Source organism: Anarhichas minor, unplaced genomic scaffold (assembly GCF_050575085.1).
Source record: "Anarhichas minor isolate MPS153535 unplaced genomic scaffold, ASM5057508v1 ptg000018l, whole genome shotgun sequence".
NCBI lineage: Eukaryota > Metazoa > Chordata > Actinopteri > Perciformes > Anarhichadidae > Anarhichas > Anarhichas minor.
In genome coordinates this window covers 13756365-13783161 of record NW_027466464.1, presented here as the reverse complement: position 1 = coordinate 13783161, position 26797 = coordinate 13756365, and the positions used below count along the sequence as shown (strand labels likewise).

At 40.5% G+C, this 26797-nt stretch overlaps 2 protein-coding genes and 1 long non-coding RNA gene across 3 annotated transcripts in view; 1 reads left to right on the top strand and 2 right to left on the bottom strand.

The window, feature by feature from the left end:
* Nucleotides 1-10: 10 nt before the first annotated feature.
* LOC142952849 (uncharacterized) overlaps nucleotides 11-26797 on the bottom strand; it is a 42217-nt gene continuing 15430 nt past the window's right edge. Inside the window, exon 3 of the long non-coding RNA XR_012954730.1 lies at nucleotides 11-105. This is a non-coding gene — a long non-coding RNA (uncharacterized LOC142952849). The remainder of the gene's footprint in view (nucleotides 106-26797) is intronic.
* On the top strand, nucleotides 4703-13797 carry LOC142953027 (bifunctional epoxide hydrolase 2-like). The gene is made up of 16 exons (XM_076095094.1): nucleotides 4703-4809; nucleotides 5289-5367; nucleotides 5442-5604; nucleotides 6235-6425; nucleotides 6503-6625; nucleotides 6721-6780; nucleotides 6980-7099; nucleotides 7327-7405; nucleotides 7563-7597; nucleotides 7897-7923; nucleotides 8043-8128; nucleotides 8214-8329; nucleotides 8370-8535; nucleotides 12969-13038; nucleotides 13142-13222; nucleotides 13312-13797. Exons 1-16 carry the CDS (start codon nucleotides 4706-4708, stop codon nucleotides 13456-13458), a joined length of 1647 nt encoding a protein of 548 aa, XP_075951209.1. The 5' UTR covers nucleotides 4703-4705; the 3' UTR covers nucleotides 13459-13797.
* LOC142952835 (H(+)/Cl(-) exchange transporter 4-like) lies at nucleotides 13726-16261 on the bottom strand. The gene is made up of 6 exons (XM_076094811.1): nucleotides 16070-16261; nucleotides 15361-15515; nucleotides 15179-15278; nucleotides 14900-15087; nucleotides 14671-14793; nucleotides 13726-14599 (listed from the first exon to the last, which is right to left on the bottom strand). Exons 1-6 carry the CDS (start codon nucleotides 16095-16097, stop codon nucleotides 14453-14455), a joined length of 741 nt encoding a protein of 246 aa, XP_075950926.1. The 5' UTR covers nucleotides 16098-16261; the 3' UTR covers nucleotides 13726-14452.

Here is a 26797-nt window from a genome sequence, read left to right as displayed (position 1 = left end):
TTTCTGAAAAGCAGCGGCTGCTTCATGGACCTGTCACTCCTTAAGGACACACAGCTGGGTTCAGGTTCATCAGAGTCCAGTTCAGGGTCCGGTTTCCTGAGGTCCCTGTTAGACAGAGAGGAAGACCACCAGAGAAGTTTCAGTGTGCAGTTTCTACTTTAAGAAGGTTTGTTCTTTCACATGTTTTGTGACTAACTGATGCTGACTTACATTACAAATAGCTCCTCCATGGACCCGTCACTCCTTAAGGACCCACAGCTGGGTTCAGGTTCAGGTTCAGGTCCAGGTTCAGGTGCTATAAAAATATTTTCTAAATAATTCCAAACAATGACTGATGCATACTGTATGTGTTCAGGACATCGTTGACTCCACCCATTCTAAAAATCAAACGTTTTTACTGTACCAATTAAGAGATATTTCAAAGTAAAAGTCCTGCATTTGAACTGAGAAATATATAATAACTACTGCTGGGCAAGTTAACTCGTTATTATCGCGTTAACGCATTCATTAATTAACGCCTACAATTATTTTATAGCGCGTTAACGCATTTTTATTTATTTTGAAAGTCCGTTGCTCACTGGCAGCGGTGGAGGAATGGAGACTACTGGACATCGCTGCGGTAAAGTCAGCAGACACTTACATGTTAGTGCACCTATATGCTGACATTCACGGTAAACGCATTCAAACGGCACAGATCGGGAGCGAGCGAAGGACTTTGAAAGTTAATGGAAAGATTAACGTGAGACAATATCCGGTTTCTTCAGACGAACATCCGGTTTTCAGAATAAGATGCCAACAAAGTATGAATTATATTCACATTAAGTATAAAACATGCTGCATCTTGTGAGTTAAAGGGAAAATACACCTAAATTGTGGGTAAAGTGTCTTTATTCTTTGATCGCTGGGTCATCATCACCTCTGAGTTACAGCATCATAGTGATGAAGAGTAGAGCTGCATTCACATGCTCTGACTGTCATCAAGACACACATTTTGCTGAAACGTGCTGAAACATGTTATTCCTGTTGCACAGCAGTGGAACGTTTCACATACAGTCACACACTGAGCACAGATAGTGAAGAGATAGAACTGCTGCTGTTACTGCGGGAATACTGCTGTTAAAAAGAACCTTATATGTTGAAAGTGTTTACAAACCAAATGTTATTGCCCTTTTGTTCATATAGCAGTACTTTTAAAATAAAAGTGCGTAACACACTACTTTTGAATTCATTATTGAACTTTGGCATTAATCACGATTAATCGCAAAAAATCCATGCGATTAATCGCGATTAAATATTTTAATCGTTGCCCAGCACTAGTAATAACTAAATATTTGAGGTGCTATGAAAAGTATTTTCTCCATAATTCCGTGTTCAACACATCTCTGACTCCACCCAAACAGAAAATCATACATTTGTTCAGAGAAACAGGTACATTTCTTAATATTTTAAGTGTCATAAAAAGTATTTTCTCAATAATTCGAAACTATAACTGATGCATATGTGTTCAAGACAAGTCTGATTACAACCCTACAAAAAAGAATAATTGTTACTGTAACAATAGATTTTTCAAAGTAAAAGTCTAACATTTGTACATTAAAAAAGTAAATCAGGACATCTGCACAACAGAGTTTTATTTTATTTTTTATATGTGATGATGAAGAAAATGGCAGACATGCGCATTTCAGAGGTCAAAGTTGAGTCTTTTTATTATTTTATATTTAACATCTTACATTTTTTCATACATTCCTTATCTTCAGAAAAGAGGTGTGTGATTATATTTGATTAGGTTCTGACAGCACCTTCAAGACTTTAGACTTTGACTTTGGAACATCTCTTATTACAGTAAAATGTCTGATTGTCAGTCTGGGTGAGTCAACGATGGCCTGAACACATACACATCAGTCATTGTCTGCAGTTATTGAGAAGAATATTTTTATAGCACCAGATATTTGAAGGTACAATTTCAGTTCAGTTTGTACTTCATAAAGTATCTTAATTGGTAAAGTTAAGATGTTGATTGTTGTTTGGATGTGGTCAGAAATGTCCTGAACAAATACATATCAGTAAGTCAGATATTATTCATTTAATTATCTTTCATCAATCCTCAAATCAAAGAATAAAGACACTTCATCCACAATGTAGCTTTAACTCACGAGATGCAGGTAACATGTTTTATACTTAATGTTAATATAATTCATTTAATCTTATTTCCACATTATGCAATTTATATATACGCTTAGTTGACATCTTATTTTGGAAACCGGATGTTGTCTCACGTTAAAACTTTGTCGCTTCGTTGACATCTTATTTTGGAAACCGGATGTTGTCTGACGTTAATCTTTCCGCTAACTTTGCAAAGTCCTTATAGGCGCACTAACAGTCACGTGTCTGCTGAGTTGAGCGCAGTTTTGTCAAAGTGACGTCAGTGAACTCAAACAGTCCTAAATCTGAAATAAAGAGCTTTACATGAGCTACTGAAACAAGGACACGGACATATTTCTAAACATTGTCATCATCACAGGTTTATTATCTAACATGATGAGTCTTTGGACAATGCCACGTAGTAACAACAGAGTAGATCTCTGTGGTCTGTTCCTCTTGCTCTCCCTTTAAAAACACGGTTCTTCTCTTCTTCCTCACTAGAAACGCGCTCTACAACAACAGTCCATGAGCAGTTACCTCTCCTGTGTGGCCCAGTGGGAGCCTCTCATCCCCGGGGAGGTGGACTGGGTTTCTCTCTGTGTCCGCAGGTCCGAACCCAACAGCCTTCATGCACATTACCTGTCTGAACGTTTCCTGGTTTGATTGCACCTTCACTTAATTGGACACTTCATGCTGCAAGAGGCCACAAGAGGCCACAAGGTGTCGCTGTTGACCAGCAGACAACAAGCTGAGAGATGAACTCCAGACTCTGAACCACGATCCAAACCAGAAGTTATCCTCCAGTTATTATTGGCTTTAGTTTTGTGTTTATTCATTAATCTCTACTGTTATAAATTACGCACAAGTTCCTTCAGTTCTCTGCTGACTGAAAGAGTCTGTGATCTCCATATGAACTAAAACAACCAACATGTATATTTATGTATATATATATATATATATATGTATATATATATATATATATATATATATATATATATATATATACATGATAAGCTCTGCATGGAGGTCTGTGGAAACAGGTCAAACAGTAAAGAGGGTCTTTCTGCTCTTCATGAGGGTTCATGTGTACAACTTGAACACAGTAACAGTTTCCCTCACACGCCTTCCTCGTGTTACTGATAACATGAAGACGTACACGTACGTGCACGTCCCCACCACACACAGGTGTCCCTTTGTCCCAGTTCTGTCTCAACATGGGAGCGTGCAGGACAAGTGGGCGGACCGGCTGAGCGAGTCTGTTCAGAGGGCAAAGTCTCTCCTCAAGAGCCTCACACAGAGGCAGACACATCACAGACTGATATATCACAGATTTATATATCACAGATTTATATATCACAGATTTATATATCACAGATTTATATATCACAGGTTTATATATCACAGACTTATATATCACAGATTTATATATCACAGATTTATATATCACAGACTTATATATCACAGATTTATATATCACAGATTTATATATCACAGACTTATATATCACAGATTTATATATCACAGGTTTATATATCACAGACTTATATATCACAGATTTATATATCACAGGTTTATATATCACAGGTTTATATATCACAGATTTATATATCACAGATTTATATATCACAGATTTATATATCACAGATTTATATATCACAGGTTTATATATCACAGATTTATATATCACAGATTTATATATCACAGGTTTATATATCACAGGTTTATATATCACAGACTTATATATCACAGATTTATATATCACAGGTTTATATATCACAGGTTTATATATCACAGATTTATATATCACAGATTTATATATCACAGATTTATATATCACAGATTTATATATCACAGGTTTATATATCACAGATTTATATATCACAGATTTATATATCACAGGTTTATATATCACAGGTTTATATATCACAGGTTTATATATCACAGGTTTATATATCACAGATTTATATATCACAGATTTATATATCACAGGTTTATATATCACAGGTTTATATATCACAGGTTTATATATCACAGATTTATATATCACAGATTTATATATCACAGGTTTATATATCACAGGTTTATATATCACAGGTTTATATATCACAGATTTATATATCACAGATTTATATATCACAGGTTTATATATCACAGGTTTATATATCACAGGTTTATATATCACAGATTTATATATCACAGGTTTATATATCACAGGTTTATATATCACAGGTTTATATATCACAGGTTTATATATCACAGATTTATATATCACAGGTTTATATATCACAGGTTTATATATCACAGGTTTATATATCACAGGTTTATATATCACAGATTTATATATCACAGGTTTATATATCACAGGTTTATATATCACAGATTTATATATCACAGATTTATATATCACAGGTTTATATATCACAGGTTTATATATCACAGGTTTATATATCACAGATTTATATATCACAGACTTATATATCACAGATTTATATATCACAGATTTATATATCACAGACTGATATATCACAGATTTATATATCACAGGTCCAGAGACGTGGCGGAGATGTCGGAGAAGAAAGCCGTCTTGTTCAACTTCTGGGGAGTGGTGGTCTCCTGCAGGCCTCGTGCAGTTCTACAGAAGCTGGAGGAGTTGCACAAGCTGCCAGGGTGAGAAGAGAGACTGTTACGCAACAACTCACTGTAACAACACAAAGATTTAAGCTTTTTATTTCTCTTATAAACTGCATTCTAATTATGTGTCACAGCAGGACATCCCGTCGCTGTGTCAGATGTTTCTATACATCTGTATTAAAATGAGTGCGTGTGTTTCAGTGTGTTACTAGTCTGAACACGTCGGGAACATGTTTAGTGAGCGCGGGTTCACTGTGCAAAGGTTAATGACGTGTTCCAGTGTTTATGATGTAACTCCTGATGAGCTCACAGTCACTGCAGAGATGTTCAGTTCATTCTGAACACTCGTTAGTCTTCAGTGATTAATGAATCAGCTCCGTCTGCTGATTGAAAATGATCCAATAATGTTCTGACCCGCTGAGACGTATTTAATACTTCCAGTTGAATTCATGTCTCCACTGAGCCTCCTGATGCAGACGTATTCATGTCGGTGGGCGTGTCTCTGTGCTTTGCAGCGGTTTCCTGTCCGGAGTGGCGTCCCTGAAGGACGGAGCCATGAGCCGGGCGGAGAGAGGCCAGCTCACCCTTTCTCAGGTGGGTGACGTCACGAGTCTTTGACATTCACTGAGTATTTTACCGCCTCCTTCTTCCTTGAAACCTGTGTGCAGATGATCCCGGCCTTGGAGGCGGAGTGCGTGAAGGAGGCCGGGGTCAAAGGTGTGACTCTGCCGTCTGATTGGTCAGCGAGACGCCTGCTGGAGGAGCTCAGAGAGGCCATGATGGACGTCCAACCAGCCGTGCTGAAGACAGCTGCCAGTCTGCGTCACAGTGGTACAAACGTGCATCAGTAGATCTGTTCACACCTGCATTCTCTCTAGTGTCCACCAGGGGGCGACTCCTCTGGTTGTATAGAAGTCTATGAGAAAATGACTCTACTTCTCTCTTGATTTATTACCTCAGTAAACATTGTAAACATGAGTTTATGGTCTCAATCTCTAGTTTCAAGTCTTCTTCAATACAGCATGATGTTCATTTAGTACATTTTGGTCCATTTAGAGTCACACAGACCATAAAGCAGGGGATGCTTTAGGGCGGGGCTACACGGTGATTGACAGGTCTCTACCTCGGTGTCACTGCTCCTCAGTCCAAATATGGTCACTTCCTGTTCACTGGCTGCCAAAAGCCAAAATGGCGACGGCTACGTCCACTTCCTTTATTCAGTCTGAGGAGGAAACAAACACACACATGCACAAGTAAAGTCCAACGTTCAGTACTTGTGTCAGTAGTTTGATTTATTCTCAAAAGTTCAACTTTAATCTTAAACGTCAAGTTTATTCTAGTCTTTATTCTGAAAGTGCAGAAGCGTGTGTGTTCTTATTCTTGTCCCTCACGCTGCTCCGTAGCACATGAAGAAGAGAGGCCGGTGGCTTCAGGCTGGTAAACTTCCTTCCATCCCATCAGGGTTACTGACAGCCGTCCTGGCCAATCACTGGCTAGATGACGTCGCCGCTGGAGGCGGTCCGGCCCGCCTCCTCTCTCAGCTGGGGGCCCACTTTGACCTGGTCCTCCAGTCCTGCCGCTCAGGTCACAGGGTCCCAGAGCCCGCCTCGTTCCGCTCTGCTCTGCAGCACCTGGGAGTGACATCACAGCAGGTAGACCCCGGCACAGCGGCGGCGTTTAGACGTGAGTGTGAGCGCTCAGCACCGTCACCCTGTGGGTGTCATTTCAGGCTCTGTGGCTGGATGCGGATGAGGAAGGTGTGGCGGCCGCAGAGGGAGCCGGGATGAAGGCCATCTTGGTGGAGAACCTGGAGGACGCTCTGAACAAACTGGCCAGCTTCACTGGAGTTCAGGTGTGGACCGGAGCTCTTCTGCAACGTGGATGGAAGTCATCGCTTGGATGACATAAGTCCTCCCATGTGTGTGTGTGTGTGTGTGTGTGTTTCAGGCTGTGGGAGCAGAGAGTCCTCCACCATCCTGCAGCCCTGATGACGTGTCGCATGGATACGTCTCCACACAGTCCTAGCACACTATGGAGCGCACTGTGTAGTGTGCTACACACACATGTAGGAGGAGGCAGCATGCACACTGCCCTCTACAGTTAATGCTTCATAGAGGCAGCGGCAGAATGTGACACGGTTCAGATGTGTGGAGTCATTATGTATTATGTGTTCCTGTGACATTACTCTGAATAATTCCTCTGTGTGTGTGTGTGTGTGTGTGTGTCTCAGCCTGGTGTGAGGACTCATTACGTGGAGATGGGTTCAGGTCCTCCAGTGGTTCTGTGTCACGGCTTCCCTGAGAGCTGGTACTCCTGGAGGTACCAGGTAACAAGCGTCCTGCTGACACCCAGCGAGCACAACGATGATGCTCCCTGAGTCACAGTGACCATCACCTCCTCTCTCTCTCTCTCCCTCTCTCCCTCCTCCCCCCTCTCTCTCTCTCCTCCCTCCCTCTCTCCCTCCTCCCCCCTCTCTCTCTCTCCTCTCCCTCCCTCCCCCCCCACCTCTCTCTCTCTCTCTCCTCTCTCTCTCTCCTCCCCCCCTCTCTCTAGATCCCGGCCCTGGCAGCAGCTGGGTTCAGGGTGCTGGCTCTGGACATGAAGGGCTACGGAGGCTCCACAGCGCCCCCAGGTGATCGTCCAATCACAGAGCTCCTTCAGAGCTCCTTCAGTTGATTCACAATGTTCCATCTCAGTGAAACAGATTCAGAGTGAAGCTCAAGTAGAGAGTTTAACAGTGAACCAGTGAACTCTGACGTGAAGACGTTTGTGTGTTTCTCCTCCGACAGACGTAGAAGAATATTCTCAGGAGCAGCTCTGTAAGGTACGACACACACTTCATGAAGTACAAGTACACAAGTACTCAAAGACACACACATGAGGAGTCAGGATGAAACGTTATGAAGTATAATAAACCTTCTTCAGCTTCATAAAGATCTTCATAGACGCACTTGTTATTGTGACACCAATGCAGCTTCATGTTCATCATGAAGTATAAAGACATACATTTAATAAATATACACATAAATATACATATATATATATATATATATATATATATATATAAATACACGTCATTGTACTCATCCAGTGATGTTGTAATAATTTGAATGTTTTCTTCAGGATTTAATCACATTTCTGGACAGAATGGTGAGTAAGTGACTCACTGATGAATATGAAGTATAAAGTTGTGATTGGTCCATAAACAGAAGTACTACCTGATGCTGGTACTTGTACTTGTACTTGTACTCCATGTCGTGTCTCTGCAGGCGATCCCTCAGGTCACCCTGGTGGGTCACGACTGGGGCGGCGCCCTGGTGTGGAGCATGGCTCAGTACTTCCCTGAGAGAGTCAGGTACACACACAGTACTTTATATATATATATGTGTGTATATATATGTGTATATAGTAGTACAACGTGCTGGTTGTTGTGTGTGCAGGGCTGCAGCGTCTCTGAACACTCCTCTGTTCTCTGTGGACCCGTCAGTGAGTCCTGCTGACAAACTCAAGAATATTCCCGTCTTTGATTACCAGCTGTACTTCCAAACACCTGTGAGTCTGTGTACAGCGTGTACTTCTACTGCACTACACCTCAGAGGTATTCATTGTACAGGACTTGTATATAAAGGAGTTTAAAACATGTGTGTGTGTGTGTGTAGGGGGTCTGTTCGTGGGTCTCCCGCAGCAGATAAAGCGCAGCTGCTTGCTGACGGAGGCCGACCTGCAGTTCTACGTCAGCCAGTACGGAGAGCGAGGCTTCAGGTCAGAGGTCACTGTCACCTAAAGTCAACCCTCACACATCTGAACACAATAAGAACCGAACACGTTATAATGAACCATGAACTGTGTTTATCTGCTGACTCATGACTCATGACTCATGACTCATGTAAAGTGAATCACTGAGAGCAGTTAAAGCTGTGATCAACGTCGTGGACATGTTGTCCCACAAAGGGACTCGGTGTGAGAGTTGTTTAGTTTAGTTTTTATTTGTTCGAGAGGGACAATGTACATTGATGAACACTTTAAATTAAAATGTAAATGCACCCAATTACAGCCGCAAGGCTGATTTCCATTGTCTGTCCCGCTGCCACAATGTACAGGCTGAGTGTCCTAAAGGAAAAGGTCATGCCAAAATGCAATAGTAATAAACTAAAATCAATTACAGTCTGTAGCTGACAATACACAATAGTTCGATAATAAAAAGTTAACAATGGATAAAAAAGGAATCGCATGTTTATATATAAAAGAAATTAGAAAAAAATATCAGTGTAAGGAAGACATTTCATATTCATCGTATTGCACCCAGATATATTGCACATAAGGGCATTAATTAATTTGCACATTTAAGGTTTCAATCATTCATATAGCATTAGTGCATGACATATCCATGACACTAATACTGCTAACCCAGGTTAAACTATCTATGTGCACAAGTTTGGGTGGACAACAGCCATCCCTTCATGTGCTTTTTAAAAGTGCTGAAGTTTGGGCACTCCCTAACGGAGGATGGTGAAGTGTTCCAGAGGGTGCCGCCTTTGACAGACAGAACCGTCTGACCGAAGGTGGTGCGCCTGTGTGGGATGACACAGTCGCCTCTGTCGGAGGCTCTGGTGACTCTAGTCGCAGGGCCGCAGACAGGTCTCTGTTTGATGTACTCGTTCAGTGGAGGAGGTGCCAGACCATTTAGGACTTTGTAAATGATGCTGGCTTCTTTAAGGCTGATAAGGTTGTTAAAACTTAAAAACTTATGTTTGTTCAGGATGTGGCAGTGATGATAGGTTCGCGGTTTCTTGTCAAAGACTTTGAGTGCTCTCTTATACAGAGATTCTATGGGTTTGAGTGTTGCTGTGCACGTGAGTGACCAGCTGGTCAGGCAGTACACTAAATGTGCGACGATCATGGAACGTAGGAATGTCCTGGCTGCGTTTTCTGTCAAGCTGTTTCTGATGTGCCTGAAATTTAGGAGGTTGAATTTGATGTGAGTCGCTACCTTTTTGACATGGCTCTTAAAGGTCAGGGTGGAGTCTAGAGTTACCCCTAGGTACTTGAACTCGGTTACTAAGTCTAGCTCTGTTCCCTTTACAAATATATTCGAGTGTGTTATTTTTTTGGGCACGTTTGGAGAAAATCATACATACAGTTTTTTTCGTATTCAACAGGAGGCAGGATTTAGTGAGCCAAGCTTGGACATCAGACATAGCGGATGAGAGGATGCGTAAAGCGTCTTGGTTGTTTTTAGCTGATGTAAAGATTACAGCATCATCCGCGTACATCTGTGTAAGTATATTCTGACAGGAGTTGGGTAGTGTGTTAATAAACAGGGAAAATAAAAGCGGCCCAAGGACCGATCCTTGAGGAACACCTACAGGACATTCAAGACAGGGAGACCTAACACCATCTACAGTAACAGATTGTTTCCTGCTGGATAAGTATGATTTGAACCAGTTCAGAGCATGGGTGGAAAAGTTGAAATGGGTTAACCTGGACAGTAGGATTTGGTGATCTACAGTGTCGAAAGCTCTCTTGAGATCTAAAAAGATAGCACCGACACATGCATTCTTGTCCAACAGACCCTTGATCTTTTCAATAACGACACACAGGGCCGTCTCAGTCGAGTGGTGGGCACGAAAACCAAACTGCATAGGATACAACAGGGGATGGTCTTTGTTTAGATGCTCTACAAGAAGTTGGGCAACCAATTTCTCTGCTATTTTTGATATTATCGGTAAGATGCAGATTGGTCTGTAGTTAGACATATCAGATTTTTTCCCAGACTTGAAGATTGGGGTTACCACCACCACCTTCCAGGCTGAGGGGACCACTGCATGTTTAAGGGATAGGTTAACCAGATGAGTTACGGGTTGGACCAAGGAGTCCTTATGTTCTTTAAAGAAGTTGGCGTTAAAGCCAAAGACATCCTTGGCTTTGGAGCTTCTCATACCACTGATGAGCTTGGCTGCCTCTGAGTCAGTTATTTCAGTGATCTTGAAGACAGGTTGGATAGAGTTGACCGGGCTCTCACTACATTCAGGAGAGGAGAAGAGCTTGGCTATCTCATCCACTGACTCCAAAAAAAAGTGGTTTAGACTAGTAGCCAGAGTGATGGGATCCCTCACTAGAAAGTTATTTATAGAGAGCTCTAGTTCCTTGTCCCGTTTGCATTTACGGCCAACCAATTTGTTAATGTTTTGCCAGATCATTTTACCGTTACCTTGTGCATTTGCGATGATTTCCAGGAAAAAGTTGGCTTTAGCCTTACGTAACGTCTGAGTAACTTTATTTCTGCTCGTTGTAAATTGTAATCTGTCGGTACCCAGGCCGGTCTTCAGCGACTGTTCCAACAGTATGTCTCTAGCAGACATGAGCACTCTACATTCCTCATTCACCCATGGTAGAGTTGCCCTTCTTCACCTTATTTCTCCCTCCACTGATGAAAGGGGCCATAATCTCTTTGACTGACCTGTTAAACAGATCACCACCACTCTCAGGGTTCATACATGAGAGTAATTTGGCCCAGTTGTATTCGTGTAAGGCTGCCGCTAGGTTATGTTGCTGGTTTTTTGGTATGAATTCATAACAGGGCGTAGAACTAACTGGTTTTGAGAAGGAGTTGGAGAATCGTGACTTAGTTCATTTTCTGGAGAAAAGAATTGCATTGTGATCCGAGAGACCTGTGAGAAGGTTATGAGTGGCTACAATTCTTTCAGGTCTGTTTGAAAACAGCAAATCAATTCTTGTTCTGGAGTGGTTAGTTAACCTGGTGGGTTTTTCAATCAGCTGGGATAGGTTGAAATGATCCATGGTTTGTTTAAGGATTTTTCTGTCTTTCTTCACATCCCAGTTGATATTAAAATCCCCGATTATAATGTCTTCAGTATTGTCTGCATGGTGATTTAGGAGGGCTTGTAGTTGGTTATAGAAATCTTTTTTGGCAGAGGGTGGGCGGTACAGACATATTAAGACACAAGACATTTCCGCAGATAAGGAGATTTTCACGCCAACAGACTCAATGTTAACTCCACTGGGGGATATAAGTTGGCTGCATTTGATGGTGTCTTTAACATATAGTAGGACCCCCCCACCCCTCCCCATGGTCCTATCCTGCCTAAACACATTATAACCAGGTGTAAGGACGGCTGCTTCAGGTGAGGAGCTCGAGAGACAAGTTTCAGATAAGCCTAGGATGTCTACATGTGAGTTGTCAAGTAGATGTTCAATGTGCTCACGTTTGGGTACCATGCTACGGATGTTCAAGTGACCACATAACAACCCTCTAGGTTTAGAACCAGGGTCCCATACTAACTCGGCGTGGTTCAATGTTCTGAAGATTCTTGTCCTGAGTTTCTTCAGAGCTGGATTCCTGGGTTTTGTCAGGGATGGTCTGCGTTGACAGCTCCCACAGGGGAGTTGTGTATGCCGACTTACAGTGGATCCAGGCTGCGGACGAGCCGCCGCTAACAGACCCGGCACTGATGGTGTTAGCTGCTCCTGTTGTTGTCGCTGTCGTCGTCGTCGTCTGCTGCTGGGGCCTGGGACCAACCCAGTGGTGGCTGGCACGCTGCCGCTGGGGCCCGGGTACAGCCTGATTGTAGCTGACATGCTACAATCGTTAGCGACCATGTCCGTCACCACCGCCACAACAACAAGCAGGAGAGGGAAATAGTCTCTGATCGCATTCATCACCTTTTCACAACGTTTTGCGCTTCTCAAGCTTTGTAGTAGTGGCCGTCCTTGGGTCCCAGTTGTGTCTTGTGTGGCCGCAGAATTATCGCCCGACTCTGCAGCTCCCCGAAGCTCGTCCCCGCGCTGCTCTCTGTGTTGTGGCTCAAGCTGTGATGATCAAGTCCTCAACCTCAAAGTCCTCAAAGATGAAGTGTTGTGGTGGACATGTTGTCCCACAAAGGGACTCGGTGTGAGAGTTGTGGTGGACATGTTGTCCCACAAAGGGACTCGGTGTGAGAGTTGTGGTGGACATGTTGTCCCACAAAGGGACTCGGTGTGAGAGTTGTGGTGGACATGTTGTCCCACAAAGGGACTCGGTGTGAGAGTTGTCGTGGACATGTTGTCCCACAAAGGGACTCGGTGTGAGAGTTGTCGTGGACATGTTGTCCCACAAAGGGACTCGGTGTGAGAGTTGTGGTGCAGAGACCTTCACGTGTCTTCACAGCGAGTCCTTCTGCTGCTCTGCTCCACAGGAGGCCGTTGAACTGGTACCGGAACATGGAGGCCAACTGGAGGTGGACGTGTTCTCGTCCCGCTGAGAAGGTTCGTCTCACACACACACACACACACACACACACACAGGCAATACATATATGAATACATGTACATATAAATACGTGTGTGTGTGTGTGTGTGTGTGTGTCAGCTGCTGATGCCGACTCTGATGGTGACGGCCGGTAAAGACCAGGTGCTGCTGCCGGCCTTCTCCAAAGGAATGGAGGACAAGGTGAGCAAAACAAACCCCCCAAAGAACTACTAATCCCACCGTTGTGATGGTAGATTATATTAAATATGGATTATTGTAAATGACTGCAGATGCTGAACCTGAGCAGAGCCCACCTGGAGGAGTGTGGACACTGGACTCAGATGGAGAGGCCGGAGGAGACCAACAGCATCCTGATCTCATGGCTCAAAGGAGCCCTGAAGGAGGCCGGAGGCCTCAACGTGGCCCCCAAACTGTGAGGGGGGCGGAGCCAGACACCATGACGATATGAAGTCATAAACATATCAGAAAGAACATAAATCATTGTGAATGCTACGTTGAGCTGCTTTAGACTGTCGATCAGACAAATGAACCATTCATGTGATCTTTAAAGGAAAGAATCATCAATAAGTCAGATATGAACTTCAGATGTTTAGATGTGGAGGAGACGACATGAACACACGAGACACGGACCAGAAGGACTCACATGGTGGATTCTGACAAACTAAATGAGAGAAACACAGAACACGGCTCCAAGATCACTTTATTTGTAAAGTGGAGATTTGACAACTGTGACAATAAAACTCTGTTAAACTCTTTGTTTGATTCTGGAGACATTCCATCGGTCTGCAAACAAAGATGAAGGTTTGTGTGAACTTCTACTGAAACGACGTCATGAAGCGTTTGATGGTGAGCTGTAGCTTCTGTTTATTAGCTTAGCATTATGTAGCATTTATCTTTGGTTAAAGACACGGTGATTAAATATGCAGCACACGGACAGAGTCTAAATATTTTGAGGAAAAAGTCAAAATGTTTGACAACATATTTTATATTATAGAGTTTATCTTGAGACTTAAACTTTCATGTAAAAATTATGAACTTTTCTCTAAAAAATGACTTTAATATTTCAAAATGTTATGACTTCATGCTGAACAATCGTGGAATAAATATATTAAAAAGTCAAAGTAGACATTTAGATGAAATGTCTGTAATATTAGACAATATTTCAAGAAAAAAACCCCAAATATGATCTCTTCATCTCATAACCGTCGTCTTGAACTCCTGCACAGTGTCGCCCTCCTGTGGTCACAAGGAGAAGTGTTCACAGCTTCTTCTCCTTAAACAGCTTCTTCCAGGCCGGCATGATGTGCTCGTAGATCCTCTCCATCTGAAACACAAACAGCCTCAATGATGCTCATCTGGCTTCTCTTTAAAGTCAACATTTGAACTACACTTTAAGTTAAACAAGTTCTGTTAAATGTTAGATATAAATGTTAGATATAAGAGGGCCCTCTGGCTGAGGCCCGACGACACCGCCAGAACCAGGGTGACCGTCTTGATCAGCAGGGTCCATTTCCCCAAGTAGCCCCGGATGATGAAGCCGCTGAGGATCGTCTCGATCTGCAAAACAAACACACAACTGTTGGAGCCTGTCGGAGAGCTGCGTGACCCGTCGTCAGCGCTTCTCTCACCTCTGGGATTCCTGAACCGCAGGCGTACGGAGCGAACACTCGCACCAGCGACACCGCCAGGAAGGAGAACAGCAGCGCCCACAGAACGTACAGGAAGTAGTTCAACACGTACGCCCCCGCTCCCTGAAAGAGACCAAACACACATCGATCCTCTCTCCGCCCGTCAAACGCTGCTCCACAGTGAGACTTCTCTACAAACGTGTGCTTCCTCGTGTTCCCGTGGTCTGACCTCGGCGTGGCCCGTCATCAGCTCGGCCCATTTCTGCCACTGAGGACACTCGTCCCGGTCGTCCAAAGTCGTCTCGTTGGACGTCCGGCAGCGCTGCTCGTGGCTGTAATAGAAGGCCGTCAGACACACGCCTTCCTTCAGGTCGGTCATCCAGTCCACCGCCAGGTCGATCACTCCGGCCAGCGTGCCTGCAGAAGACACAACGTTCCCCAGTGAGACGTGATGTTTTGAGAGGGATCTGTTGGGGAACGTTCCGCGTCCTGGTCCCTCCTGACTGACCTGAGAGCAGGCCGATGAGCAGCATCACCACCCATCCCGACCAGGCGTCCAGCAGGCTCTTGATCAGCTCCCAGAAGGACTCTTTACTCTTACTGGTGATCTGGTAGACGAGCACAGAGAGTACTTACAGCTGATGAATACTCCTACGTATACACGAGGGTATGTGGAGAACCTGGTCACACCTTGCGGTGGCGGTCCGTGTCTCTGGACTTCTCCCTCAGCCAGTCGATGGTGTGGAAGTCTTCATACGTGCCCACGTCAGGAAAAGGCTCGTCCAGGAAATCCATCAAGTTTCCAGCTCCGTTCATCTCCTCTGTGGGCGTGGCACTGCTGCCGCCTGGCAGAGAGGAAGTGTTCATCGTTACCTTCCACTTTAATATCTGCTGCTGCACAGCGTGTACCTCGTGATGAACACACTTTTATATTTACTCTCTTCATCAGTCAATGAAATATCAAAGAAATGTATTTGTTGTTCCAGCCAACAGTCTAAAAACAGAGAAACGTTCTGAAGGAGCTGCAGCTAGAAACGTTCAGCATTAACTGAAAGAAAAGCAATAATTCAATAGTTATTAATCTCACACACACACACACACACACACACACACACACTACATGATGGTAGCTGGCCTGTATCACTGCTCTTGTCGTCCTCTTGTTGTTGTTTATGTTTCTTGTAATTAAATAATAAATAACAATGGAAGCCACCGTCGGAGCACAACTCTGCAGCGTGACACTGATGCTGAACAGCAGCTTTAAACAGTCTCACGGTTCATGAACAACACAACAGCTGCAGAAGAAGACACAGCTGAACGCTGCAGACACGGCTAGCTGTGTTAGCATGTAAAGCTAACGCTATATCCGTCAGTTAGCTCCATAAAGTCGTCTTCTTACCGTCACCAGGCTCCATGTTACAGTCCATCCTGACGACTACAGGTGGAGAATGTGTCCTTTGAATCAGTACCGTGTTTAATGTCGGCTACGTTTCACATTTTAGCTTAAATATACAGAGAAAAGAGGCGTTAAACGTCAAGAAATAAACAGACGGCGTCATAGACTGCTTTTCCCACAATGCACCTGCTCAGCCTCACGCTCACGTTGTAGATCGTCTATTGTAAAGATGGTGTGATGGACAGAGGTAGAAGAACTACTCAGATCATTTACTAAAGTATAAGTACAAATACCACAGTGTAGAAATACTCTGTTACAAGTAAAGAGAGAGTAGAAGTAGAAAGTATCTGAATAAAGAAGTACTAAAGTACTGGGATATGGAGAGGCTCTCTGGAGGTAGAACTCATGTCTGATGTGGGACATGAACATGGTGCTTGAGGCTGATTTAATCTGGTGAACTGGGAGAGGATGAGTTTATTCAGAGGTGACTTTACTGGACCTGGAACCAGCCAGACTTCCTCCTCCCTCCTCTTCCTCTCAGGGATGTGGTCTTCTTCAGGGTCTCCTCTGATCCACCTCTCTGTGGAGAAACACTGGAGACAAATACAGCTGCTGCCTGAACATCTGTTTACAGATATTATATAAAACCATTTTATATCATGTTTGAAAACAGATGTACTATTGTACTTTTTACTAAAAAGTACAATATATACCTCTGAGATGTAGTACAGTATAAAGTACATGTACCTCTGAGATGTAGTACAGTATAAAGTACAATATGTACCTCTGAGATGTAGTACAGTATAAAGTACAACATGTACCTCTGAGGTGGAGTACAGTATAAAGTACAATATGTACCTCTGAGATTTAGTACAGTATAAAGTACAACATGTACCTCTGAGGTGTAGTACAGTATAAAGTACTACATGTACCTCTGAGGTGTAGTACAGTATAAAGTACTACATGTACCTCTGAGGTGTAGTACAGTATAAAGTACATGTACCTCTGAGGTGTAGTACAGTAGAAAGTACAAAATGTACCTCTGAGGTGTAGTACAGTATAAAGTACATGTACCTCTGAGGTGTAGTACAGTATAAAGTACTACATGTACCTCTGAGATGTAGTACAGTATAAAGTACTATATGTACCTCTGAGATGTAGTACAGTATAAAGTACAACATGTACCTCTGAGATGTAGTACAGTATAAAGTAAATTATGTACCTCTGAGGTGTAATACAGTATAAAGTACATGTACCTCTGAGGTGTAGTACAGTATAAAGTACAATATGTACCTCTGAGGTGTAGTGCAGTATAACGTACTATATGTACCTCTGAGATGTAGTACAGTATAAAGTACAACATGTACCTCTGAGGTGTAGTACAGTATAAACTACTACATGTACCTCTGAGGTGTAGTACAGTATAAAGTACAACATGTACCTCTGAGGTGTAGTACAGTATAAAGTACTATATGTACCTCTGAGGTGTAGTACAGTATACAGTACTACATGTACCTCTGAGGTGTAGTACAGTATAAAGTACAACATGTACCTCTGAGGTGTAGTACAGTATAAAGTATATGTACCTCTGAGATGTAGTACAGTATAAAGTACAACATGTACCTCTGAGATGTAGCACAGTATAAAGTAAATTATGTACCTCTGAGATGTAGTACAGTATAAAGTACAACATGTACCTCTGAGATGTAGTACAGTATAAAGTACAACATATACCTCTGAGGTGTAATACAGTATAAAGTACATGTACCTCTGAGATGTAGTACAGTATAAAGTACAACATGTACCTCTGAGATGTAGTACAGTATAAAGTACAATATGTACCTCTGAGGTGTAATACAGTATAAAGTACTATATGTACCTCTGAGATGTAGTACAGTATAAAGTACAACATGTACCTCTGAGATGTAGTACAGTATAAAGTACAACATGTACCTCTGAGGTGTAGTACAGTATAAAGTACAACATGTACCTCTGAGGTGTAGTACAGTATAAAGTACAACATGTACCTCTGAGGTGTAGTACAGTATAAAGTACTACATGTACCTCTGAGGTGTAGTACAGTATAAAGTACAATATGTACCTCTGAGGTGGAGTACAGTATAAAGTACTACATGTACCTCTGAGGTGTAGTACAGTATAAAGTACTATATGTACCTCTGAGATGTAGTACAGTATAAAGTACAACATGTACCTCTGAGATGTAGTACAGTATAAAGTAAATTATGTACCTCTGAGATGTAGTACAGTATAAAGTACAATATGTACCTCTGAGGTGTAATCCAGTATAAAGTACTATATGTACCTCTGAGATGTAGTACAGTATAAAGTACAACATGTACCTCTGAGATGTAGTACAGTATAAAGTACAACATGTACCTCTGAGGTGTAGTACAGTATAAAGTACAACATGTACCTCTGAGGTGTAGTACAGTATAAAGTACTACATGTACCTCTGAGGTGTAGTACAGTATAAAGTACAACGTGTACCTCTGACGTGTAGTACAGTATAAAGTACAATATGTACCTCTGAGGTGGAGTACAGTATAAAGTACTACATGTACCTCTGAGGTGTAGTACAGTATAAAGTACTACATGTACCTCTGAGATGTAGTACAGTATAAAGTACAACATGTACCTCTGAGGTGTAGTACAGTATAAAGTACTACATGTACCTCTGAGGTGTAGTACAGTATAAAGTACTATATGTACCTCTGAGATGTAGTACAGTATAAAGTACAACATGTACCTCTGAGATGTAGTACAGTATAAAGTAAATTATGTACCTCTGAGATGTAGTACAGTATAAAGTACAATATGTACCTCTGAGGTGTAATACAGTATAAAGTACTATATGTACCTCTGAGATGTAGTACAGTATAAAGTACAACATGTACCTCTGAGCTGTAGTACAGTATAAAGTACAACATGTACCTCTGAGATGTAGTACAGTATAAAGTACAACATGTACCTCTGAGGTGTAATACAGTATAAAGTACATGTACCTCTGAGATGTAGTACAGTATAAAGTACAACATGTACCTCTGAGGTGTAGTGCAGTATAAATTACTATATGTACCTCTGAGGTGTAGTTCAGTATAAAGTACTATATGTACCTCTGAGATGTAGTACAATATAAAGTACAACATGTACCTCTGAGATGTAGTACAGTATAAAGTAAATTATGTACCTCTGAGATGTAGTACAGTATAAAGTACAATATGTACCTCTGAGGTGTAATACAGTATAAAGTACTATATGTACCTCTGAGATGTAGTACAGTATAAAGTACAACATGTACCTCTGAGCTGTAGTACAGTATAAAGTACAACATGTACCTCTGAGCTGTAGTACAGTATAAAGTACAACATGTACCTCTGAGATGTAGTACAGTATAAAGTACAACATATACCTCTGAGGTGTAATACAGTATAAAGTACATGTACCTCTGAGATGTAGTACAGTATAAAGTACAACATGTACCTCTGAGATGTAGTACAGTATAAAGTACAATATGTACCTCTGAGGTGTAATACAGTATAAAGTACTATATGTACCTCTGAGATGTAGTACAGTATAAAGTACAACATGTACCTCTGAGATGTAGTACAGTATAAAGTACAACATGTACCTCTGAGGTGTAGTACAGTATAAAGTACAACATGTACCTCTGAGGTGTAGTACAGTATAAAGTACAACATGTACCTCTGAGGTGTAGTACAGTATAAAGTACTACATGTACCTCTGAGGTGTAGTACAGTATAAAGTACAACGTGTACCTCTGACGTGTAGTACAGTATAAAGTACAATATGTACCTCTGAGGTGGAGTACAGTATAAAGTACTACATGTACCTCTGAGGTGTAGTACAGTATAAAGTACTATATGTACCTCTGAGATGTAGTACAGTATAAAGTACAACATGTACCTCTGAGATGTAGTACAGTATAAAGTAAATTATGTACCTCTGAGATGTAGTACAGTATAAAGTACAATATGTACCTCTGAGGTGTAATCCAGTATAAAGTACTATATGTACCTCTGAGATGTAGTACAGTATAAAGTACAACATGTACCTCTGAGATGTAGTACAGTATAAAGTACAACATGTACCTCTGAGGTGTAGTACAGTATAAAGTACAACATGTACCTCTGAGGTGTAGTACAGTATAAAGTACTACATGTACCTCTGAGGTGTAGTACAGTATAAAGTACAACGTGTACCTCTGACGTGTAGTACAGTATAAAGTACAATATGTACCTCTGAGGTGGAGTACAGTATAAAGTACAACATGTACCTCTGAGGTGTAGTACAGTATAAAGTACTACATGTACCTCTGAGATGTAGTACAGTATAAAGTACAACATGTACCTCTGAGGTGTAGTACAGTATAAAGTACTACATGTACCTCTGAGGTGTAGTACAGTATAAAGTACTATATGTACCTCTGAGATGTAGTACAGTATAAAGTACAACATGTACCTCTGAGATGTAGTACAGTATAAAGTAAATTATGTACCTCTGAGATGTAGTACAGTATAAAGTACAATATGTACCTCTGAGGTGTAATACAGTATAAAGTACTATATGTACCTCTGAGATGTAGTACAGTATAAAGTACAACATGTACCTCTGAGCTGTAGTACAGTATAAAGTACAACATGTACCTCTGAGATGTAGTACAGTATAAAGTACAACATGTACCTCTGAGGTGTAATACAGTATAAAGTACATGTACCTCTGAGATGTAGTACAGTATAAAGTACAACATGTACCTCTGAGGTGTAGTGCAGTATAAATTACTATATGTACCTCTGAGGTGTAGTTCAGTATAAAGTACTATATGTACCTCTGAGATGTAGTACAATATAAAGTACAACATGTACCTCTGAGATGTAGTACAGTATAAAGTAAATTATGTACCTCTGAGATGTAGTACAGTATAAAGTACAATATGTACCTCTGAGGTGTAATACAGTATAAAGTACTATATGTACCTCTGAGATGTAGTACAGTATAAAGTACAACATGTACCTCTGAGCTGTAGTACAGTATAAAGTACAACATGTACCTCTGAGATGTAGTACAGTATAAAGTACAACATGTACCTCTGAGGTGTAATACAGTATAAAGTACATGTACCTCTGAGATGTAGTACAGTATAAAGTACAACATGTACCTCTGAGGTGTAGTGCAGTATAAATTACTATATGTACCTCTGAGGTGTAGTTCAGTATAAAGTACTATATGTACCTCTGAGATGTAGTACAATATAAAGTACAACATGTACCTCTGAGGTGTAGTACAGTATAAAGTACTATATGTACCTCTGAGATGTAGTACAGTATAAAGTACAACATGTACCTCTGAGGTGTAATACAGTATAAAGTACTATATGTACCTCTGAGATGTAGTACAGTATAAAGTACAACATGTACCTCTGAGATGTAGTACAGTATAAAGTACAACATGTACCTCTGAGATGTAGTACAGTATAAAGTACAACATGTACCTCTGAGGTGTAGTACAGTATAAAGTACTACATGTACCTCTGAGGTGTAGTACAGTATAAAGTACAATATGTACCTCTGAGGTGGAGTACAGTATAAAGTACAACATGTACCTCTGAGGTGTAGTACAGTATAAAGTACTACATGTACCTCTGAGGTGTAGTACAGTATAAAGTACGTGTACCTCTGAGGTGTAGTACAGTATAAAGTACAATATGTACCTCTGAGGTGTAGTACAGTAGAAAGTACAACATGTACCTCTGAGGTGTAGTACAGTATAAAGTACTACATGTACCTCTGAGGTGTAGTACAGTATAAAGTACAACGTGTACCTCTGACGTGTAGTACAGTATAAAGTACAATATGTACCTCTGAGGTGGAGTACAGTATAAAGTACTACATGTACCTCTGAGGTGTAGTACAGTATAAAGTACTACATGTACCTCTGAGATGTAGTACAGTATAAAGTACAACATGTACCTCTGAGGTGTAGTACAGTATAAAGTACTACATGTACCTCTGAGGTGTAGTACAGTATAAAGTACAACATGTACCTCTGAGCTGTAGTACAGTATAAAGTACAACATGTACCTCTGAGATGTAGTACAGTATAAAGTACAACATGTACCTCTGAGGTGTAATACAGTATAAAGTACATGTACCTCTGAGATGTAGTACAGTATAAAGTACAACATGTACCTCTGAGGTGTAGTACAGTATAAAGTACTATATGTACCTCTGAGATGTAGTACAGTATAAAGTACAACATGTACCTCTGAGATGTAGTACAGTATAAAGTAAATTATGTACCTCTGAGATGTAGTACAGTATAAAGTACAATATGTACCTCTGAGGTGTAATACAGTATAAAGTACTATATGTACCTCTGAGATGTAGTACAGTATAAAGTACAACATCTACCTCTGAGATGTAGTACAGTATAAAGTACAACATGTACCTCTGAGGTGTAGTACAGTATAAAGTACAACATGTACCTCTGAGGTGTAGTACAGTATAAAGTACTACATGTACCTCTGAGGTGTAGTACAGTATAAAGTACAACGTGTACCTCTGACGTGTAGTACAGTATAAAGTACAATATGTACCTCTGAGGTGGAGTACAGTATAAAGTACTACATGTACCTCTGAGGTGTAGTACAGTATAAAGTACTATATGTACCTCTGAGATGTAGTACAGTATAAAGTACAACATGTACCTCTGAGATGTAGTACAGTATAAAGTAAATTATGTACCTCTGAGATGTAGTACAGTATAAAGTACAATATGTACCTCTGAGGTGTAATACAGTATAAAGTACTATATGTACCTCTGAGATGTAGTACAGTATAAAGTACAACATGTACCTCTGAGATGTAGTACAGTATAAAGTACAACATGTACCTCTGAGGTGTAGTACAGTATAAAGTACAACATGTACCTCTGAGGTGTAGTACAGTATAAAGTACTACATGTACCTCTGAGGTGTAGTACAGTATAAAGTACAACGTGTACCTCTGACGTGTAGTACAGTATAAAGTACAATATGTACCTCTGAGGTGGAGTACAGTATAAAGTACTACATGTACCTCTGAGGTGTAGTACAGTATAAAGTACTACATGTACCTCTGAGATGTAGTACAGTATAAAGTACAACATGTACCTCTGAGGTGTAGTACAGTATAAAGTACTACATGTACCTCTGAGGTGTAGTACAGTATAAAGTACTATATGTACCTCTGAGATGTAGTACAGTATAAAGTACAACATGTACCTCTGAGATGTAGTACAGTATAAAGTAAATTATGTACCTCTGAGATGTAGTACAGTATAAAGTACAATATGTACCTCTGAGGTGTAATACAGTATCAAGTACTATATGTACCTCTGAGATGTAGTACAGTATAAAGTACAACATGTACCTCTGAGCTGTAGTACAGTATAAAGTACAACATGTACCTCTGAGATGTAGTACAGTATAAAGTACAACATGTACCTCTGAGGTGTAATACAGTATAAAGTACATGTACCTCTGAGATGTAGTACAGTATAAAGTACAACATGTACCTCTGAGGTGTAGTGCAGTATAAATTACTATATGTACCTCTGAGGTGTAGTTCAGTATAAAGTACTATATGTACCTCTGAGATGTAGTACAATATAAAGTACAACATGTACCTCTGAGGTGTAGTACAGTATAAAGTACTATATGTACCTCTGAGATGTAGTACAGTATAAAGTACAACATGTACCTCTGAGGTGTAATACAGTATAAAGTACTATATGTACCTCTGAGATGTAGTACAGTATAAAGTACAACATGTACCTCTGAGATGTAGTACAGTATAAAGTACAACATGTACCTCTGAGATGTAGTACAGTATAAAGTACAACATGTACCTCTGAGGTGTAGTACAGTATAAAGTACTACATGTACCTCTGAGGTGTAGTACAGTATAAAGTACAATATGTACCTCTGAGGTGGAGTACAGTATAAAGTACAACATGTACCTCTGAGGTGTAGTACAGTATAAAGTACAACATGTACCTCTGAGGTGTAGTACAGTATAAAGTACTACATGTACCTCTGAGGTGTAGTACAGTATAAAGTACGTGTACCTCTGAGGTGTAGTACAGTATAAAGTACTACATGTACCTCTGAGGTGTAGTACAGTATAAAGTACTACATGTACCTCTGAGATGTAGTACAGTATAAAGTACAACATGTACCTCTGAGGTGTAGTACAGTATAAAGTACTACATGTACCTCTGAGGTGTAGTACAGTATAAAGTACTATATGTACCTCTGAGATGTAGTACAGTATAAAGTACAACATGTACCTCTGAGATGTAGTACAGTATAAAGTAAATTATGTACCTCTGAGATGTAGTACAGTATAAAGTACAATATGTACCTCTGAGGTGTAATACAGTATCAAGTACTATATGTACCTCTGAGATGTAGTACAGTATAAAGTACAACATGTACCTCTGAGCTGTAGTACAGTATAAAGTACAACATGTACCTCTGAGATGTAGTACAGTATAAAGTACAACATGTACCTCTGAGGTGTAATACAGTATAAAGTACATGTACCTCTGAGATGTAGTACAGTATAAAGTACAACATGTACCTCTGAGGTGTAGTGCAGTATAAATTACTATATGTACCTCTGAGGTGTAGTTCAGTATAAAGTACTATATGTACCTCTGAGATGTAGTACAATATAAAGTACAACATGTACCTCTGAGGTGTAGTACAGTATAAAGTACTATATGTACCTCTGAGATGTAGTACAGTATAAAGTACAACATGTACCTCTGAGGTGTAATACAGTATAAAGTACTATATGTACCTCTGAGATGTAGTACAGTATAAAGTACAACATGTACCTCTGAGATGTAGTACAGTATAAAGTACAACATGTACCTCTGAGATGTAGTACAGTATAAAGTACAACATGTACCTCTGAGGTGTAGTACAGTATAAAGTACTACATGTACCTCTGAGGTGTAGTACAGTATAAAGTACAATATGTACCTCTGAGGTGGAGTACAGTATAAAGTACAACATGTACCTCTGAGGTGTAGTACAGTATAAAGTACAACATGTACCTCTGAGGTGTAGTACAGTATAAAGTACTACATGTACCTCTGAGGTGTAGTACAGTATAAAGTACGTGTACCTCTGAGGTGTAGTACAGTATAAAGTACTACATGTACCTCTGAGGTGTAGTACAGTATAAAGTACAATATGTACCTCTGAGGTGTAGTACAGTAGAAAGTACAACATGTACCTCTGAGGTGTAGTACAGTATAAAGTACTACATGTACCTCTGAGGTGTAGTACAGTATAAAGTACAACGTGTACCTCTGACGTGTAGTACAGTATAAAGTACAATATGTACCTCTGAGGTGGAGTACAGTATAAAGTACTACATGTACCTCTGAGGTGTAGTACAGTATAAAGTACTACATGTACCTCTGAGATGTAGTACAGTATAAAGTACAACATGTACCTCTGAGATGTAGTACAGTATAAAGTAAATTATGTACTTCTGAGATGTAGTACAGTATAAAGTACAACGTGTACCTCTGACGTGTAGTACAGTATAAAGTACAATATGTACCTCTGAGGTGGAGTACAGTATAAAGTACTACATGTACCTCTGAGATGTAGTACAGTATAAAGTACAACATGTACCTCTGAGGTGTAGTACAGTATAAAGTACTACATGTACCTCTGAGGTGTAGTACAGTATAAAGTACGACATGTACCTCTGAGGTGTAGTACAGTATAAAGTACTATATGTACCTCTGAGATGTAGTACAGTATAAAGTACAACATGTACCTCTGAGATGTAGTACAGTATAAAGTAAATTATGTACCTCTGAGATGTCGTACAGTATAAAGTACAATATGTACCTCTGAGGTGTAATACAGTATAAAGTACTATATGTACCTCTGAGATGTAGTACAGTATAAAGTACAACATGTACCTCTGAGCTGTAGTACAGTATAAAGTACAACATGTACCTCTGAGATGTAGTACAGTATAAAGTACAACATGTACCTCTGAGGTGTAATACAGTATAAAGTACATGTACCTCTGAGATGTAGTACAGTATAAAGTACAACATGTACCTCTGAGGTGTAGTGCAGTATAAATTACTATATGTACCTCTGAGGTGTAGTTCAGTATAAAGTACTATATGTACCTCTGAGATGTAGTACAATATAAAGTACAACATGTACCTCTGAGGTGTAGTACAGTATAAAGTACTATATGTACCTCTGAGATGTAGTACAGTATAAAGTACAACATGTACCTCTGAGGTGTAATACAGTATAAAGTACTATATGTACCTCTGAGATGTAGTACAGTATAAAGTACAACATGTACCTCTGAGATGTAGTACAGTATAAAGTACAACATGTACCTCTGAGATGTAGTACAGTATAAAGTACAACATGTACCTCTGAGGTGTAGTACAGTATAAAGTACTACATGTACCTCTGAGGTGTAGTACAGTATAAAGTACAATATGTACCTCTGAGGTGGAGTACAGTATAAAGTACAACATGTACCTCTGAGGTGTAGTACAGTATAAAGTACAACATGTACCTCTGAGGTGTAGTACAGTATAAAGTACTACATGTACCTCTAAGGTGTAGTACAGTATAAAGTACGTGTACCTCTGAGG